Raw genomic sequence first — 21,770 nt, forward strand, 5'->3', positions numbered from 1 at the left:
GTGTGGCTCCAGTTTTTTTTTTTTTTTTATCTAGGTCTACAATGTCTTTTGTGGCTTGTGTCTGTCTTGCTACTGCAACCCAAAAATTTGCCAAATGCGGGATAAAATGAAGTTTGAATCTAATCTAAATCTAATTTACTGTATTCATTTGTGAATTATTGCCTTAACATGCATTATTTTATCAAACTATATATTTTTTTATTAATAGTTGAGTGAAAACAACAGTAAATTGGTATGTTTATCTTTAAATTTAGCTACTTCCCTACCATTGGGCAGTGAGAGTGATAGCTGAAGGGATGTGACCCAGCGACCTTTTGCACGACAGATGGAACCAATCTCGCCATTCCCAGACACACCATCTATCCATACTTAGCAGAGTGTGTGTGTGTATGTGTGTGTGTATGTAATGATAACTACTGGTGCTACTGCTGCAAATGCAACTCAATGTCTCTGTGGTTAAAAGCTATTACATGTCGCGAGTGGATTTATGTGCTTGTCAGGTGTGTGTGTGTGTGTGTCCCACACCTGGTATTTTGCCACCAACTCAACTAGCCAGGTTGGTATCTGATATAGCTATAAATGTCCATTCTAGCCCAAGATTAGGAGAACAAACTCAAGTAAGCGATGACTTCATTTTTTTTTCTGCCCAGGTTTTTTAAATCCATAAAATTTCATTCGAACTGTTGTTTCTATCATTGCATTGGAAAAATAAGTTTGTTTGCTCTGTGAAAATGAAAAGGCCTTGCAGGAAAATCCAATGTGTGACCGTAGAGAATATTCAGATTGAACTGAGGAGGTTTTATTAGCTACAGTATCTTCAATAACTACAGCTAGACATCCTAATATGATGTACAATGTTCTCTGCATTAGAGGGGTAATTGCATTGGCTTTGCAAGTAAAATAAGTTTGTCTGTGTCAGTGTTGGGACAACTGCATTATTGCCCCTGCAGAACAACACTGCACCTTTTGAGATATAAAGTGCTCTCTCATTTAGGTTGTATATAAGCAAGAGTTTATGATTTTGCTTCGTAAAAACAATGAGGGGCAGGGTAACAATGACCTCACATCACACACATGCACGCAGTTGGTGCTTTAGCGGTAGAAGGACGATAAATGAAGCGTGAAATGAGAAGTCTGAGGTGTTAGAAGAGACAATCGCTAGGGAACTTACACTGAAGACTGACAGTGACCAGGTCAACTTAAATCAAGACAATCAGAATTCAAGCGCAATGGCGCAACCCCTAGTGGGAAAACATCGTTTCACAATCTGCACAACTCGTGATAGAATTTAAACAATTGCAAACGTATAAAATATATACAAGAATCTGCAACATATTTTACCCCCTAAACAGTGCACTTTATAATACAATAGGCCTTATATATTGATTCTAGTTCTCAGGACTGCTTATTCAAATTCAACATTGATTGAGAATTGTTTGAGCGAAAGCAAAAACAACTGTTAGCAAGCCTGCCAAATTTGAATGAATTAAAAAAAAGTCTTTGTTTAATAAAGGAGAATATATTGACTAGTCTGTCACGTCTTAGCCGCTGGATCCACATCTGTTGACTGGGCAGGAAACTAATTTTGTCCATTTGTATCTGCAATCTTTCTCTTTTCGGTCACGACCCATAGCTCATGACTGTAGGTAAGGGTAAGGACGTATATCGACCAGGAAATACAAAGATTGGTCTCTCTGCTCAGCTCCTTTTTCACCATGATAGCACAACGGAGCGATCGCATCACTGCAGAGGCCGCACCGTATCTCCTGCCAATCTCCTGCGCTATCCTTCCCTCACTCATGAACAAGAAGCCAAGATATTCAAACTCTTCTACTTGACAAAGGACCACATACCTGAACCGAAGAAGCCAGGCCACCTTTTTCCGACTGTAGACCATGGTCTCTGATTTGAAGGTCCTTATTCTCATCCCGACTGGTTCACACTCTGTTGCGAATTCCTCCAGTGAAAGTCGATGGTTGCGCCCTAAAAAAGATGACAGAACAATTTACATCAAAAAGCAGAGAAGCCGAGAACATCAAACTGGAGCCACTCAACACCTTAGTTGCATCTAGATATTCAGTCTAAAAATGTTGGACACGGTCAAAAATATTTTTTTAAGTCTTCAAAACACAAGTAGACTATTTGGCAGAAAATCCCACGAACCCCCGTGAACACTGCTGAGTGTATAGCACTGCCCTGTGTTTGTTCTGCTTTTGTTATTGTTCTTGGGACACTAATGTTATTTATTCGGGTTTATATTACTCTGTTACTCGTGGATGGAACAAAATGACATTTGGTAGGTATTTTCTGGGCGTGTATATGCATCGATACTTGACGACCTATTTCTAATTTTTTGCCCCTGTGCTGATTGATTACTATATTAATTTATTGCAGAATTAATGTTGCCTGTTGACAGGTAGTGGGAGTCAGAGGGTCATACTTCATTTTGGGCTCATTTTATATTAGCATCCGTCATTACAAAATCTTTTTCTGTAATGGCCACCGCCAACCATATTGTCTTGGTCCTCAGTGTCATAGCAGGTCACATAATTCTGTTGAATACAGCCACTGTCTTTCTCTCCACCAACAGAGTCCATTACTATCGCATCTTATCTGCTCTAATATGCTCTGCTGTTAATGAATAATCAGTCTCGTTAATGTCCTGCTAATTAATGGCCCATCAGCCTCTTCCGAATGGCAATTAAGTGCCAGTTGAGGCGTCTAATTGGCACGCTTTCTGAACTGGGACCTCTGGGATGGACAAGGTGAATTATTGCCTTGTCATGGTTGTAGGAAGGACGTTTAAAAGGAATGCTGACTCGCTTGTTTAATAAAACGTATCATCTCGTTAAGCCGGTCGGCAGTAAATTGAATCACAGTTTTGCTTGAGTGATTCTGTCAGAGGACAAAGCGAATTAAAGAGTGTTTGGACCTTACACAATGATGTGAGTAGGGACATTGCAATAGGGTGGGTAACCCAGGTAATTGCTATTGGCTGGAAGCTGAGGGGGCTGATATTTGCCCGTTGCAATATAACAATGGTGGTGCTTTAAATACAATCTCATATATTGGAGCCCTTATTATCTGCTGCTCATTGTTGGATACTAAGGTAGGAATATTATTCCACATTAATGATGCCACTGGGAAGCCCCCTTAGATACTGCAATCATCAGTAAGAAATAAGAAATCCAGTTAATGGGGTTCCATATGAGAAGACTTGCTGATAAACCAGCAACACACATCAGGTATATATTTTTATTGACTTTTAAAATGTGAGGTTGATATATGGGGTGTGGAGGGTGATGACTGCTCAACAGTCCTGTTTTCCTAGATACACCCCTGAATGGGAGCACATTCAGCTGATCTCAAAATGTTTTTTGGCCATTGTTTTAGAGTGAGCACAGGGAAATACATAAAATAAATGAACGCATGCAATAACTGCAGGGGTAAGGCAAAGATATATTTTTCAATATAAAAGATCCTATTGTTATCAGGCTGAACTGAAAACAAAGCAATGCCATTCGCCTCATACAGCGCCAATGATGAACTCCCTTTTTAATTAGTCTTACAGAGAACAACTAGCAGCATACAGCAAGAAGCATGAAGCAAAAAAAAAGAAACTCCGATCTTGCGATTGTGTTCACATATGGCAGTTTGGTAGCTGCAAGCGCCTCGTTTAATTAGCTAGACTGTTGAAAAGAAGCAAACTAGCCAAAGGTTTAGGGCAAAGTTTAAAGCATGAGGAGCCAACCTGATATATAGTAATACAAGCTAATGGGTGTGTGAGGCGTCAGGTTTCATTCTCCTATGGCTGACTGGTTGCTTCAAGCTGTTGGATAATGAGTGACAGCGAGGTAGAGGCGGAAAGGAACCGATAGGGAATGGGGAGAAAAGAGCAAGGTAAGGTGTCTTTTATAATGAGGGGACAGAAGAGACAAACAGCAAAGACAAAGGGTACCTTTGGCAGCTACCGTATATACACAAACACACACGCCTGCACACATACACACACAAGTTGCTTGGAGCATTTGGGGGATAATAAGAAACACACCGTTTTTCTAATGAGAAACAACAGCTGAAGCACCGATGGCGGAGGAGAGAATGAGGAGGGTTGGAGGCAATGGAGAGCTCCACTTACTGTACTAAATAAGGCTCTGCACTGAATTAGAACGTTGTTATGGGATACTTAATGAAATCAAGTCACAGATGGAGGTGTTTAATGCATCCCTGACCAAAAGGGGACTGCAATGGATGATGGCTATGCATTGCTCACACAATTATGTAAACAGAATTTGACTTTTTAAGACAAGGGCCTTTTAGATGGGACACATTTTGTCGCAAATTTGCCAAATTGATACATGATACTTAATATGTATCAATGTCATAGACACCCCATGTACAACAGATTTCACTGTACAGGCTTAAAAGTAAACAAGAGACTAAACACCAGATGTTCGTAACTTGATGTCTATTTTCATTTTTACTACATGGACATTTCAAATATTTCTGATATGTCTGTGTTTAACTCAAATGATTTGAAGATGCTCTTGAACACACTGTAATTTTCGCTGTCATCCAAAAATTCTATATTTCAGCACTGAACAAAGATTTCTGGGCAAAGTTTTCAACCAATTTCAAGCTAGGTTATATGCTGTCACCAATATCTGGATTGGCCCTGAAAGAACTTGTAAATAAGGGCAGGAAGTGAAAATATCAAAAGAAACGTCATAAAGAAGCTATCCTACTTATATCCGTCACAAGAAATTAATTTTCAAAGTAAAAGATTTCAGCGAAATGACGTTGAGCTAGAAACAGTTGTTAAAAACAATAAATCTGAAAATATAACCTCCAACCTAAATTTTAATCTGAATGATTCGCTTTATTTACTTTATTTCTAAGTTTTTAACATTTTTTTATGTTTTCCAAAATTCCTGGTGATGACACAGAAAATAAAACCAAAGTGTCTAATTCAGTTATGAGTATTACACCTAAACAATTTACTCTTCAAAGCCATGTGTTACTGTCACTGAAGTGTGTGTGTTCACAGAAATAAAAAGCCACCTTTTTTTTCTGACGTATAAGCACTTTGTTGTCCTTGGGAGACTGCTGGTGCTTGGCTGCTCGTGCACGCTCGCCAAGCGCTGTTACGCTGAGGCGTGCACGTGAGGTGACCTTCCCCTGCCTCTCAACGCACACTGCAAATGACGTACCATTGGGGGCTGACACACTCGCACATGCGCGTACACACTCAGTGTCCCCTGTGATGTTTCCAACTGACAGATGTTCCCTGTTGTTCACTTTAATGTGGCACGATAACCATAAACTACCGCATTTATACCCATGAATACACATAAAAAACTATTAGACATTCATTTGACTACACACACATTAGTACGTACACAAGCGTCTAACACTTCAGAGGACCCCATATTAACCTAAAAAGAAGTTAAAAGTACGACAACACAACCTGCCATGTCTCCTCGCGAGTCTCAATAGTTTTCTTCAAGTATGACATGCATTTTTTCTCTTGATTGTTCTACATATGTCAAGTATCTTTTGTTTTCAATGCTTCACTGCATAGATCTCATATAATGTTGTCGACTATGTTGTTCTGTCACGTTACAAAATTTCCCTATTTTCCTTTATTGCTACATAGCATGAAAAAAAGCCTCCAAATGTTCTTACAATAATTGGGTTACTGCTAAGGATAAGGCTGTTGTAAACATGTCATGACAACTGTCATGCATAGTAAATATGAGTCAACTCTTATGGCAGAGCACATGACATTGTTTTTAATGTCTGGCGTGAGGTTGAGGGAGTCTCATGACATTGTCATAAGGAACATTCAAGTAAAGTGCCTATGTTTGTTTTGACAGAGAAAACTGAGAATGTGACTGTGCTCATATTAACCAATCACATTCAAACCCAGTGACACCTGTCGCAAGTGCTTCGGATGAATCCTGAGTAAAGTTAAAGCTTCAGGCGCTTTGAGTCAAAGTAACATGCACATGTCTGGCATTATTGTACTCTTATTTCTTCTTCCAAGGGGTAATTGTCATGCTGGTGATATAATGTTATTGAGCCACAGTTCCAACAGTTGCAGAGAGGCTGAAAAGTAGAGGATTTGAACTAAGTAACTGTTTACTTCTCCCCAAAGTGCACCAGTCAGCCCGAATGACTGGCCTTTTATCAGGAACTAGCAAATTGTGTTGCTGGATGGGTTCTACAGATAGAACAATTTAATGACCACCAAGATAAAAGTGTTGCTGGGTCTGAGAGTTGTTCTTAAAAGTCCAGATGTTGACCTTGGTGAACAGCCCTACAGCTGCTCCGACAATGAGCTGAAAATAACCCTCGGGTGTTACCATGGTTATCAGGTCTGTACTGACAGATGCTCATTAGAACAAACAGGCACACAAACACACATTCACAGCTGATAATAGGTTCTTCTCAGAGGAAAAGTTCAACTTCCGCTCTGCTAGAGTCAGATCTATAAAAGATTTCAGTGCCCTGTCGACTCAGCAAAGTGTGAAAAGTTCGCATGAACAGCATGTGGAATGAACAATGTGTGAGAATTTATCCGTATTTATTTGAAAGTACCAAAATGGGTCAAGTTCTATTTACTAGGCCTAACATACTTAGTTATTAAAAGACCCTCACACTGTCTAATTAGTCGAAAATTCTTAAAATTGTTATTCAGCCTTGCGACCGTGATGAGTCTAAAATTCCACATCAGATGCTGGGCCAGAAAGGGGCCGAACTACACCTGCTTCCCATTTGGGATCGTTTGGGAGGATACCCCTGTGGGATTTTATTTATAAGCACCGGACGGCCAAAATGGTGCTCCCAATGAAAATGCTGCATTTTGACCAAAGTGCTTGAGATTTCCTTTTTTTATCCAGCAAAAAATTGATATTTTTAACAAATTTAGTGTCCACATTGGCAAAATATTCATTTAATAACCTCTTGCAGTTCGAGGGGGAAATAAATCTCATCTAAATCGTGCATCTGAAAAAGTGCCTCTTGAAAACTGTCATAGTGGATAAATAAAAGCTTGAAGCACATTAGAGCATTGGAAAAATTTCCATTGAGTAGTGGTTGTGAACAGCGAGACAGGTATTAATGATCCACTGAGGACTCACATATTTATTCATGGAATCACTTCAGCCTGATTTCCATCCTCTATCCAAATATGTGGTAGTAGGCCGTTTAGTTTCCATGTAGCATTACTGGATTTTGGATGTTTGCAAAGGAAGAGATCGTAAAATTCTTCTTACAATCCAGGGTGGTCCCTGTTCTAAGAAAGATGTTCACACATCACTTAACACACTAGTCGTTGAAAAAATCATTGGCAGTTTTCCAATTCTAAACAACATTATGAGACAAGGCCTAGAAATTTTGCAGATAAATCCCTCAAAATTCAGAGATCAATAAAAATGGAACATTTGAGCTTGATTCTTATCACATCAATGACACAACAACAACAAAAAGGAAAATTAGACTGATGTGGATCCTAGGCAAGCTCAATAATTCTTAGCTTGAGAAATAACAAAACAACAGATAAAGTGATGGACATAATGTTTGAATGAATATAATAAGTAAAAATGACGACTGAATTTGAGGAAACGCCCCTCAGATTCCACAGCAATCAAAATATTGACTGGTGATCTGAGCAGGTATTAGGGAAGAAAGTGCTGATTGTATTTGCATAGTCTGTGGAAAAGTCAAATGGTATCGTTTATGATGATGATACAGGGAGCCCTAGGGTTACGATGTACTAGACCTACGACATTTCGACTTCACAACGCTCGTGCCTCGTGTTCCAATTAGTCCCCCAACACCAGTGCTTTTCAAATAGAGCTTGTTTATGTTCAAGGAATATCTTTGCCTTTTTCACCCTCATTTTTCCCACATTATGACCTCAAAGACAAAAGATGGGTTTTGTAAGTCCAGCCAGAAGAAAAACAATTATCACAGGAACGAAGCTTAACGGCACCCTGGTGGTGTGAGTGTTTTGCATGTCGGTCTTAGAGCTCTGGGGTCCTGGGTTCAAATCCAGGTTACGTCCACCTGTGTGGAGTTTGCATGTTGGCCTGTGTGGGTTTCCTCCGGGTACTCTGCTTTCCTCCCACATTCCAAAAACATGCATGGTAGGCTGATTGAACACTCTAAATTGTGAGTGTGCATGGTTGTCCATCTACTTGCCCCACGATCAGCTGGCCACCGATTCAGGGTGTCCACTGCCTCTGGCCCGGAGTCAGATGGAATAGGCTCCCCACTCAACTTTGGCAATATCTCTAACATCAGCAAGTATTTTATTTCTAGAATCTTACGTTGAAGATGACACAATCCCAGTTTACTTGGGATAATGGTCCAATACCAACTGGTCGCCAGCCAATTCCAACCTTCTTTATGCTGACCAGTAGTTCACAAAAGGTTCCAGATATGCATTTTTGTGTATAAACTATTTTCATTCTTGCATAACAAAACATAGTGTGCAAAGAAAGGGACTGCATAAGCACTAATAAAGATGAGCGTGTAAGATTTTTGGGGGACACATGGCACAGTAGACAGATGGATGTGGTGTCCCTCTTTGTATTCATAGATTCAGTGTGGTCTTTATTTTGCCAGATCATTGTTATGTCTGTTGAGGTGACTCCTCCCTGGCAGTGGCGTGCTTTATTAATATGAATGAAGCCAATCTGCATAATTATATGTGCTCTTATCATAACAACAAAGGCCTACGTTATAGTATACAGTATATACTGTATGTACTATAACTTAAAGAAACCTTGCAGCTATTCAAATATGGAGTCCAACCCCCCACCTCAAATATGAACAAAGACGATTATAATCTACTTTATGTGGTTGGGCAACCAGTCAAAAATTCATAAATAAAAATAATCTTGACATCTTTACAATCCATTCTCCTTTCCTTTTTCCTCTTTCTTCAAGCTTCTCATGATTTTTCAGTTTTATTTTTTTCCCCTAGAACACACTTTCCTTCCTCATTTCCTGTCACACAGTAAAGTTTTCCAGGTCTTATGTTTGTCATTTTACAGTATCTTACTTTCTCCCATCTGAATTGTTACCTAATACTGGTGGCGGGACTTTTGTGTCAAAAATAATCACAAGATTTGTACTGGCCTAGATGCAGATACCCGGAATACACCATTTGACCCACGCCGGGAGGTGGTTCTGGAGCACCTGGTGGCCCTCAGTGGGTAATGGATCTGGTACAAACTGAAATATATCATACTAGGAAACAAAAAAAAATGTATGTAGAATAAAGCAACAAACCAAATGAAGCAGGACAAGGTTTGTGACATGGACAAGGAACACAGTGACGAGACAACAAGCCTCACTTGTTGCATCTGGGAAAATGACTGGAGTTTAACAGGTGAAATTAAAGGGTAAACCCAAGGGAAAGAGTGGACAATAATCAAATAGAACAGAAACTGACCAAATACTAACAGGATGGCTCTCAAGTCATCAGAGGTCACTGGAAAAGTTCAAGTATCTTGGAGAACTGTATGCAAGTGTTGGAAGAATGGGGTAGAAAATCACAGGCGGATTGGGGATTATCAGTCAGTCATGCCGAAGGTGGATGCACTTGGCCGCTGTGAGTTCTCTCCGCAGGTCCATTGGCAAGAGCTCAGAGTAGAGCCGCTGGTCTTCTGAATTGAGACAAGCTACATGTGTTGGCTTGGGCATTTTTTAGGGTGCCTCCTGGACATATCACTGGTGAGGTGTTCCAGGCATGACTGACCTGGACGGAGCAGGTCCAATTGTCGACCCTGGAGACATGGGGGACTATGATCCCTGTTTTTGTAGGCTGAAAAATGTGTGTTGTGCCTTTGCGCTGGTATGAGGCACTTTTTGAATTTTGGTAGGCTAGTCTGTGTCGATAAATGCAAAGAAGTGCACTGATTGCGTGCCCCAGTCAAGTGTGATTGACAACTTTGTGGCCAAAAGGCATATTTTTACTATACAGCCAAAGAGGTAGCTTAAGTTTCGCAGAAAAGCAGACTGTTGATCTTTCTTTCCTTCATTGGTTAGCAGTCCTTGGAGGATTGACACAGTATGTCCTAGGTTGGCCACCAGCCAACTGTCCTTATTTCTTTTCATTCCAAAAGTTCATTCATTTTCACTTTTTTCCTTTATTGCCTTTCCATCCTCGCAACTCTCACAGTGCAAAACGTTCATTGAGAAAGCGATATAATTCATAGTGCACTCAAACAAACAACGTCACATACAGTGAAGATAATTATCTAACCCACAGGGGGGGTCACAGATTTGGAACTGCATTTAATAGTGCTTCCCAATTTCCCCTCCACTGGAACACACATGCACGCGCAAATTTTGAAATGAAGACATTCTGAAAAATATATGTGTTCTTCTTTTACTGTCTCTGTGTGTGCATGTGTGTATTTGGAACAAACAGTCAAATTAAGAAACAAACAAACAAACAAAAGAAACGGTACAAGCCAAACGTGCAAAAATAATCCTGTATACACATCCCAAAGACCATGTCTGCCGGCCACGTACATACACACACACACATGCGCATGTGCACATGCACGAGCACTGGTTGGCTATGTCCTGTGGTCTGCGAGCGCTGATAAGGGTTTAATCCTGATTGGAGCCTGAGTAAAAGGCTTTGTTATGAACACTAAATAGACTGGCCCTCGGCGAGCACACTGGGACACCGCTGATAACATATACCCGTGTGCACTGACACACGTACAAATGCACACATGAAAACACACACACTTGCACACGTTTATATACAGTTGGCCTGTATACCCACTCCATATACTACTACAACCTCTGAAAAGGATAGTGCTTGTATCCTACAGCCGCATGTCGGAAAAACATATCCTATAGATGCAACTTCATACAAGTGTGCCTGTATGTAAATGTGCGCGTGTTGTAGTTTATCAATGGCTTGATAAAGCTCTGGAGAGCAGTAAGTGTTGGCAGGTTCCAGACTGAATACGCTGTAAATAGACTACTAATAGAGCGAGAGATTAGAGGAGTGGTGAGGAGGAGGACAGTAGAGGAGAGATACCAAAAGAGAAGATGTGAGATGACTAGTAATGTCAGCAGAGCCACGCTTTATCTTACAATGTCATCGGAACATTGGGGAGATGTCACAAAGGAACACCTGTTGCAGTAAACTTTGCACTGCAGCTATTGTTTTTTTCCCAAATTTCTGTGCACTGAACCACTACAGTACTCTCATGAGCAAAAACGGAGCAGGCTGTTGACCTGTTTTTACTATACAGATAAAAAATACACAAATTTGTGAGGAAGAGAAATGTGACTCCTTTCCTGTAAGATTGCAGTCGGAGTTTATCCCCCAAAATGAAAGCAGTAGAAATGTGACATTTATCCATTTTCTATAATGGCAGGAGCTTTTACCAACTGACTTTAGGCAAGAAGAGAGATGACGGAATTGTCACAAACAACACATCCAGACTTCCAAGTCAATCTTTAAATGACTAAAAATACATGCTTTTCAAAAGTGAAAATAAACAGGCAACCATGAAAAGTTCATTGAAACTCGACATAGGAAAAGCCAAGCATATATTTGAACCTAGGACTTGTGTTTTTGCAAAGTGCATCTGCTAATCTCATCCAACACCTAGGGTTAAGGTTAGTTTTAGTTATTTTGTAAGTGTGAGTACAGATGCACAGCAATGGCACCAATTCCATTCTTTCTTTATAAAATTGTAATCTGCTAGTGGTGGTATTCAGAGGACAGGTTAGACTAGACCTGGGCATTGTAAGACCTCTGGACCACAACATGTTTTCTGGGAAAAGCTGTCTGACCCTTCATATGTCTCTCGAAAATAAAAAATAAAATCTCTTTATGACAGAGGCACGTCGGAGGCCCAGGTAACAATGCACTATGGAAGTACATGTACATGGGAGTAATTGATAAACACTACTTTGAGATAAAAAGAACAAGAAGAAAATAGAGGAAAATAGCCTTGTACATGTTGTGACAATAGAGAAAGAGGATGGACGGAGTTCATAAAAAAATCTGAGCAATGTTGAGGGGGCTGTATTCCTTCCATAACAGTTTTCTTGGGATCTATTGTTAAAAACGCCTTTTATAGTTGCACCAAGAGTGATAAGTAAATGAGGAAAATGGTGATGATAAAAATAGGGCTAAAAAAACACCAAACAAATAATATTTGAAAAGTGGTGACTATTAAATCTACAAAACAATTTAGCAAAACATTTTATGATGAATAAGTTTCGTTTACCTCCTAAACGACTATTGACTATGCAAATATGTTCCCCACATCACAGCATATGGTATTTAAAAGTTCTTAAATAGAAAGCTTTTACTCTTGTAATGAATTGCCTCTATTTTCATCACTACTAGGGTATCTATGTACCCTAAATGCTTTCAAGCTCGCATGGAAAATCTGTAACAGAAGAAAAATGCTCCCCCGTGGAAACAGTATTATTTTTTGCACAAAAATAAAGCAAAGGTCCGATTTAATTTTTGATAACAGACTTTATGTTCTCATCTCAGGGTTTCTCGGGAGGTGACACATTGATCCTGTTTCTTTTAGTCTGCCCTTAACCTTGAAACAATGAATCTCGGTCATTAGCTAAGAGGTCAAAGCTGCTACTGGAGATCGGAATGTGAAACTTTGCTGCTCTGTCATCATTAACAAACAGTGTAGTGATGTATTTTGCTGCCTCCAAGTTATCCACTTGGTCTGTTATTTTTTGTCCTGACTTGACACTGAGAACAACAGCTGCACTGGGCAATGCCTTTTCAATGTTGAATGCACTCACTTATGATGAATGTTCACCTTGCCGACCATTCACTCGCATGATTTTTCAGGCAGGCACTGACTCAATCCACAGGCTTCATTTTTTTTTTTTTTTTAAAGAAGATTCAAAAACATTGGCACACACGCTCACACACAAACACACACACATCTTTTTTCGATGGAGCAACAGAGCTTTTGAAAAGTGCTGACACATAGGTACCATTTGATCTCAGGTGATGCAGGGTTCAATCAAAAATCCAAAACGTCTCGCTTGCACAGTTTGCTATTCTTGCTCACTCACTCCGTGTAAACCATGAGACTTCAGTCGGAGCTACAAAAACAGGCTACATGCAGTGTTGTAGTGCCCCGGGCTCTATTGTCCTGCTGGCTCCAAAAAAAGACATTTCTTTCAGTGGCGCTGTAACATATTTACAAAAAAAAAAAAACCCTCAAGTACAGTCTACCGAAAGATGGAAAGTTTTTTTTTCTGGGTGTATTGAACTGTTCAGCTAACAGTATTTATTAACTTATCTTTACACACAGTTCTATGGTTTGGGTTTGAATCATGGTGTTCTCTTAATCTGGGTTCACTTGTCAAAGTATGGTCCCCGTTGTTGATAGCAGCCATTATTATGCAATTTTATCATTATTCTCTTTTGATTTTTTTCTCACATACGTAATTGCTTACATGTGTTAGTGGTCAAAAGACTATGAAAATATCAGGCACAGCAATGCCAAAAACAACGACGTGGAGGTCAAAAAGGCAAAATGGTACTTCATATCAATGAACATTTCAACCGTGTGAACCCTTCCTATATACAAATATGTAGATACATAGTTTTTCTGGTAAAATGTGGCTGTGTGTTGCTTATAATAAGGTAAGGTAATCAATTGAGTGCCATGCTTTTCAGAAAAAAAAGTATTTTTTACAATACATCTAGAGTTAATGAAGCTTTCTTTTTAAAAATCAGAAGTCCTATCTATTAATACACAACCTAAATCTGGCCAGGCATGGTAAGTTAAACCATTAATTACTTGCTATTTATTTTCCCAATTTTTGGAAAATGTATTCTCATTAGGCACACAGTTGAACTGGACTATTCCAGGTAACTTTGGGTTCAGAGGATTGTCAGCTGGTCATTATTTAATTGCTAGGCTCATCAACACAAACATAAATAAACATGAACTTTCTTTCCATGTTGAAATTTTACTTATCATAACATGCATCTTTTCACGTTCCAGAAGGAATCCAAGTGGGAGTATGGGAGGGGAAAAAGCCTGCATACATTATGTAGAATTGATATGATTTTGCTGATGCGCCTAAGCAGCTTTGACTGAAAACCTCACTTGATAATCAATTCATGCAAAACAGTAGTTATCTCCAATTGTGAATTGATGCTTGTAAATCTCTGCTCTATTCTCTTTCTTTGTTTGCCCAAGAACACCAAGGATGCAGCTCCTAGTCATTTTGAAATCCCCTGCTTTCGGCTTCTGTCCCACCTTCTCTCACAAACCTCCCCCGGTGTAACCTTGCGGGGTAAAGCTCCATTGACATCTGCTTCATAAGTATTCAGCACTCAGTGCCTTTGACATTAATCAGCCTACAGTACATTATCTCCCCTCTCCCTCTTTTTTACCTCCTCTCATCCCTAGCATCACCCCTCGTTCACCTCTCCCCCAAACCCCTCCTATCACCCTCCTCAGCTTTCCATGCACTGATTTGTTATCGTGGCTGAGAAAACTGCCCGTTCATTTCTATTTAAATTGCTCTAAATTTTTTAATTTGCTAGTTTACTTAGAGTTTAGTCATATTGGGCGGGAGTACAAAAAAGTCCTAATATTTGCTATTTTGTTCACATGAAAACAGAGAGGTCTTATGCAAGCAGTTCTAATAACATTTTGCAAATAAAGGCATTTTTAAATGCCTGAGGACGAATCATCCAATATAAATGCTATTTTTTTTATAAATTTGGTGGGAAATAATTTGAATAGAGATCTGCTGTCTTCTCAGTCCAAGTTTGTTTTTGATAAAGTTCTTGAATGGACTCTAATTGAGCTTCAGATGTTGTATGACAGACTACAGATAACACATGATGTAGCCACATCGGTATACTACGTTTCATTAATAAAAGCGTCCATTTGTTATGACCAAACTTAAACAGTTGAATCCCCATGAAAAGAGGCAAGCAATTCCTGAGTAGAGTCATGTTGCTTCTGTATTAGTTGCAGCCTTTCTATGAAAACCAGCCTGCGTTGGTCATATTTTAAATCAGGGGTGTCGAACTCTGGTCCTCAAGGGTCTGTTTTCCATATCTCCCTCCTCTACCATACCTGAATCTAAAGATGAACTCATCAGCCTGCTGTCAAGAATCTTGAAAACCATCCTGATTTTTAGATTCAGGTAAATTGGTGGAGATAGACATGGAAAACAAACTGGATGGGGCCCCTCAAGGACCGGAGTTAGGCACCCCTGGTTTAAGTAAAACTTGCCCTCTATAAGTGCAAAGAAGCTGACTGTGCATCCCTCCATCCATCCATCCATCCATCCCGAAGGAGTAGATTAGAGGAGTAGATGAGGACACGTCGAGGTGTGTAGCTGTCACACAGATTATCTTGGAGGTGTGATGTATGCCCCCGCCGCTTGCTAACAAGGGATTATAAAGCTTCACGTAATCCTGGATGGGCGGGTTGGCTCAGGATTTTCACTGTTACTGCATTAGCATTAAGCATTAATAGTGGCCAGGCATTAGTGTTAGCAGCTCATAGTGTCCCCGAATACATTAACACCTAATAATGCTATGCTTTTAGATTAGCATTTACTTATTTCAATACCGTAGCATGCATTATGCAGGACTGTGAGTACAATGCAACAGAGGTACATGTGGAGCCAAACCTGTGATCACCAATTCTGTGTGTGTGTGTGCGTAAGCATTCGATCATAGAGTCACAACAGAAGGTTAGAGTAGACATTAGACAAAGGACAATGAAGGTTCCATCAGGTGAGGGCTTTGCCACAGTGTGCAGTTTACATTTGTCAGAGCAGAGCTCACCAAACGGGATATACTGTATCATTGTTTTATGAGCCATAACAAGATCAACTTTTGAGAAAGAATCAATTGAATACACGAAAGTGAAGACAGTTAGAGATGTCTAATGTAGGAAAGTGCAGTAGTACCTTTAACATATAGCAGAACACATGCTGGGCACATGGTGAGTGTCCACTATATTGCACAATTGGCGGGAATATACAATATACTATGAGCTTTAGTTTGTTCGAATGTTTTAGTTCAAACAGAGTTCAGCTAATAGTCACTAGCCCACTGTTTTCCCAAGCCTAAAGGAGGGGAGTATCGTAATAAGAGAGGTATTATTGATTTAAAACAAACAACAACAACAACTATTTTGGGGAAAAATTATGTTTCCGACTGTTTTGCTGTGGCGAGCCCTACGGAGATAAGGCGAAAAGTCCAGAATGAGTTCCCTGAGAAGATTTCCCCATTCCTTGTGACCCTGAGAAAGTTTGCTGGCCCACTAAAACAAGATTGAGCTCTTAGCTCACTAGTCAGCATGCTCGACTTCCACAGTGACGATGTGGGTTCAAACCTTGTTTGGAGAGAGCTAAGAATGAGAAAGGTAACACCATGTATTCACCACCAACATCGGTGTGGTTACACGTTTAATTTTACATTAAATTTCGAGGAAAGGTAAAACTGCGGTTATTTTATGATAGTTGGTAGTTAAATGGACAGAAACATGCTTTACTTTGTATTTTTTTTTTTAATGTGGGAGGAAACCAAGATTACTGGAGAGTGAAAATCCTGCAAATTCCAAATAAAAAGGCCAGAACCTCGGATTTTTCTTTATATCAGAACTGTGAAGCGTCGCGTTACCCAATCACCCACCATGCTGCCCCATAAATACAGAGTACACTACAAATAAATTGAATACGGTATAGCAACTCAATTGATTCAAAAGACCTGCGGTTTAAAGGCAGCGTTAAGTGCAGTTAAAGTCTGAAGCTCTTGATGATTGGGGTCCAGCTGAGAGAAGAAACCAAAAAAATAAAAAATAGGAGAACAAATAAAAGAAAGCTCCACAGAGACAAAAAAGCAGAGGGTAGGCGAGGGGCCCATATATCTCAGAAAGAGGTATAATCATGCAGCTATTCAACACAATCATTATCAGACTGCAGTCTGTACCAGCAGGGGTCCGAGGATGATCTAAACCACCCACAGATACACACACAGAAAGCCCCTGCCAGCCACAATGTCATCTTTAGTCACAATTTTTAAATCTAAACTTTTCCTCCTGTGACAATCCAATCAGCTTTCATATTAATTCCACTCATTCCTTTTCCGCTGGAGGCGTTTAGTACTAAAAAAAAGTGGGTTGACCGATCAAAAGGCTTAAATTATCCTAAAGTAAATATGCTGTTGAGTAATAACCTGTTAATTACTTGTGGTTAATGACACGGCAGATTAAGCTGAGACAAAGGCCAGAACATGTGTTTGTGTTGCAAGATTCAGGCTATTAGAATGCATGTGTGTGCAAAGAAAAGGGGGGAAAAGGAATTACACTGTAATTGCCTTGTCCATCCATATCCGCCCACAGAGCCATGTGGGAGCCGGTGGGCTAAAGTGGCTGCCACTGCTTTAGAAATAGCCGTGCGAATGGCTGGAGGGAGTTGTAAAATACTCCATTGTCTCCACAGTCGCATCGCTCGGCCTTTAGGGAGCCATTTACTCACTCGGCCCAACAAATAGAGGCCACAGTAATTCTTACTTTGAGCACAATTGTTGGATTTTAAAAGAAATATATTGAGAGGAGTTTGGACGAAGGAACTTTTTAGAGATCCGCCGTTAGAGATCCCGCTTGCTGTAATACCCCTGATATCTCAAACGCTTGGTCTGTTGAACAGGAAGTGTTATAGGCGATTGATTCTGCCTTGTTAAAAGTATACCTTTAGATTGGATATTTTCAGTCACACAGCGTTGGCTTCACAGTCTTTGCTGAGCAAATAAACAACATACTACTGTTAAAAGAACAATGTTAAAAATAATAGGCTGAAGCCAATGGATTGACATCATGAGACCGACAACCAATTACAGAGGAATCTCCAGATGTAATGTCCCAAAGTATACAAATATGGAGTTCAACCAAAATGGTCTATAACAATATGCCTCAAGATAAAGCAGAACTGCAAATATAAACGCAAATTACAATGATCAAGAATAAACATGAACATAGCCATACTATACTGTTTTTACATCAGAAGGAAAATATATTGTATGTTCCAGACTTTTTTTTTTTAATATCATTTGACTGGGCCTGCGACCAATACTCAAGAGTGACATATATATGATTTTTTTGTCTCACCAACAGCCTGTTATGTTGAATTTTAGGCCGTAGTTTTTTGAAAAAAATGTTATGTTAAACAAAGCCTAGTTAGACTGATGTTCCCCATTTCATTATTCATACTTTAACACATGTTTGTTCTTGGTTTCTGATAAAATAAAACATTGCTCTCCCAAAAATGCGACTTATATATTGTTTTTCCCACCTATTCTTTAGCTGATGCGATGTATAATCTGGAAAATATGGTACCTATAAATCTCTATATATGTACAGGTAAGTATGGATTACATTTCGGGGGAAAATGTATTTGATTGATTGATTGAACCAGGAAAAAAATCTGATTCATAGTCTGGAAAATATAATAAGCATCCTTCCATAATGTGTATCATGATGTCAAAGTGCACATTGCTGATCACAGAAACCAGGTTATGAATCCACTGTGTTCCGCTAAACTCCAATTACTGAATTCCTCACTGTCCAACAGCATGAATTTCATCCGGCAGTAATAATGTTCATATTAACTCTCTTACTAGGTGTGTCAATGTTAAGTTGAGTAGACTTGTCCTTGTCTACTCAACTTAACATTGACACACCTTGTAAGAGAGTTAATATAATAATAACTTCCATTCAAGCTCAGCTATCAAGCATTTTGTTGAACATCAATGCAAAACTGCCCCCCTCATCGGGCGTAATTAATCAAATGCTGTCACCAATCTGCGAGCATTTCTATCAGTGCAATGTGCTGCTTACTATAGGCCACTCTGGTAGTTTGAATAGGTATGTGTGTGTGTGTGTGTGCGTGTGTGTTAGTGAGTCACCAACACCATCTGGGGTATATATATGAGGAAGAGCAGAAGCATGTTGAGACGCAAAGGGGGTTCTCTCAAAACACACAGACAAGTGCCTCCCCCGCATGCTTCACCACACATACGCACACAGACACCTAAACATTAAGACACACACACACACATGGGTTTATGTGTTCATTACAAACATAATCACAGCCTACATCTCACACCTGTGTTCCTGTCTAGGTTACATGTTAGGTGTGTTTGTGAGCGCAAGTGAGGTAGATGGCAATCTATCATTTCAGAGAGGCATCATATGCCATTAAATATATACTGTAAAAATAAAAATATTTTTTTGATAGTGCTCAGCTGATCAATTAACTATTTCATTGGGTCATAGAATCTGTGAAAAAACATGAAGCCACTTGTAGGAAAAGAGAATTACTGTTTCTGAGCAAAATCCATCACATCCAGGGTCCTCCTATTCAAAACGATTACAAGGAAAAACAACAACAAAAAATAAGCATGTGATTCAGGGTGTCCCCCGTTGTGTGCCCGTAGTTAGGTGGGATTGGGTCCGGCAACCCCAGTGACCCTTGTGATCAAAAGTGGTTTGGCAAATGAATGAATTAATGAATTTGATCTGTGAACTCAGGCTGAAAATACTAAAACGTTGCAGTATATTGTTTTGCAGGTCAAAATTGCCCTGTTTTTAGGATTGGCTATGTGAATAGTACCATTGATTTTTGAATACCTATATTTTGAGCCTAAAGAAATTGCAGATGTGTGCAGAACTCTAAGAATGTTAGCCCGTGACGATGGTTCATCGTCTTCAAAAATCTGTAATAAAGTCATTCAAGTTGCCACGGTTCAGTAGACATCATACAAGATGTTCTTTTGAGTGAATCTGGCAGTGGAAATCCCCCTGTCAGCATTAACTCTGGATAAAACAGGATGCTAGTGGCAGTCTAGGAGCGCATTAAAAGCATTAACACTTAATATGAGGGCTAAACAGATACTAAAAGTTTGGTCTGATAGGGAGGGATGTCAACATGCCTTCAATATACTGCCTTCTCAAGGCGGGAGAGTGCTCGGCTCGTGAGAGGGTGGCATCCTTCAGAACCGGAGTACAATGACCTTGATCAGGGGAACACTTGAGAATGCACGGCTGCCTGGAAGAGTGATGTCTCTCTGAAAGCGCGTCATTCACAGGATAAAACATGAAGAGGGCAAGATGCAGGGCTTCCCTAGGACTCTTTGCACAGACGTTTCATTACGCTGGTTCTTAGAGAGAAAGGCGCAGCAGCTGTGCAGTTTTCAGAAGAACATGCCACCAGTTGAACAATGTGGAATGGAATTAGATTTTTCATTGTATACATTCCCATGCCCAGGAAAATCATTATGGGAATGATCACGAGATACATTTTTGTATGGACGATGCTTTTAATCGACATGCATCTACATTTACATTTAGCAGTTACTTTTTTTTATGGATGTACTTGTTGTATTAACTTGTATGGCCATTTACAGCAGTGGTTGAGTGTAATATTTAAGTGTATTATTAGTACATGTTACGACTATAAGTGGGATCGAGAATTTGGTAATCGAGTTGTTGGGTTGTATAGGGAATAGCAGTCTTATTAACTGTCTCTCTTGAAAATGAGCTTTTAATCTCAATAATGCGTAGTTGGTTAAATGAAGAATTTAATTTGAAGGTTAATTTTTAAATGCCGTTTTGGCATGTTAAATAAATTTTCCCATTTTTTCCCTTGGTGCCTCATACAAGAAACACTATACATCAATTAAATAAGACATTTTGCTACATTATAACCACAACAAAAATATTGAATTGAAATGAAGATTAGCCCATCATTTCATTTTCTCTCAGAATTTTTGATTGTGGGACATCATAAAAAAAAAAGAAAAAGACCTTCTGTGCCCACTATGTTAGTTTAGTATGTCTGACCTGAGGCTAGGAAAGTCTTTGAGACTGAAAAAGAACATGGTTACACTTTGTAGGATTCATGAGGCGTGTTGACAGGTTCACTCCACTCCGCCAAGTTGAAAAGAGGGTATCATCAGACAGACCAAGGACAAAATAAAAAGACGAACTGTCATGACATGTAGTGAAATGACATAAGATGTAGGATTAGCTCCTCCAAAACCAAAACATCATATTTGTGCAGGGGCCAAGGTTGCTTTGTTTTTGTTGTTTTACAGCATCTACTATTTCTCTACTATTTGAAAAGTAGACAACTTTTTTCTCTGCTTATCTTATTTTCGTTTTTCATTCCATTAGGTGGTTTTACGTCTTAAAGTTTCTTTAATTGAGATCATTGAAATTGAACACAATAATTTTATCATGCTACTTACCTAATTGACATTAAATCATAAATATCGCACAAGTAATATGTCCCAACGATGGATGTTCTGTGTGAATGTGCTGCAAACCTCCACAGTGGTTGACATTAATAGACAAGTGCAGCAGAGCAGGCGGCATGGCCTAGAGCCAAGTGTCCCTTCTGCTCATACAGCCGAGGCCAACAGCCAATTTAAGCCGTGTTCAGGTTGTGGGCCAATTAGAGCCATTGGGCAGAACGCTGGACAAGTATGAGATATTGGTCATCGTTTTTTTTGTACAAAATCTGCACGATATTAAACGCATGGTCAGTCAGTTTCTGGCCTTCTGCTCTTTAACCAGAACCGTGTGTTGTATCATTATGTATCTGACAAAGCATTCATACTATCATATCAAATATCCTATGCTTGGTAATATTTGTGAAGTATTTGTAGCTCGCACAAACCTGTAAATGTGCTGAAACAAATGTTT

At 39.5% G+C, this 21,770-nt stretch overlaps 1 protein-coding gene across 1 annotated transcript in view; it reads right to left on the bottom strand.

The window, feature by feature from the left end:
- Positions 1-1,176: 1,176 nt before the first annotated feature.
- The window catches only part of LOC144199670 (uncharacterized), a 107,289-nt gene continuing 86,695 nt past the window's right edge, over positions 1,177-21,770 (bottom strand). The window contains exon 6 of the mRNA XM_077721481.1: positions 1,177-1,983. Coding sequence (XP_077577607.1) covers positions 1,580-1,983 — 404 coding nt within the window. The 3' untranslated portion in view covers positions 1,177-1,579. The remainder of the gene's footprint in view (positions 1,984-21,770) is intronic.

Source organism: Stigmatopora nigra, chromosome 7 (assembly GCF_051989575.1).
Source record: "Stigmatopora nigra isolate UIUO_SnigA chromosome 7, RoL_Snig_1.1, whole genome shotgun sequence".
NCBI lineage: Eukaryota > Metazoa > Chordata > Actinopteri > Syngnathiformes > Syngnathidae > Stigmatopora > Stigmatopora nigra.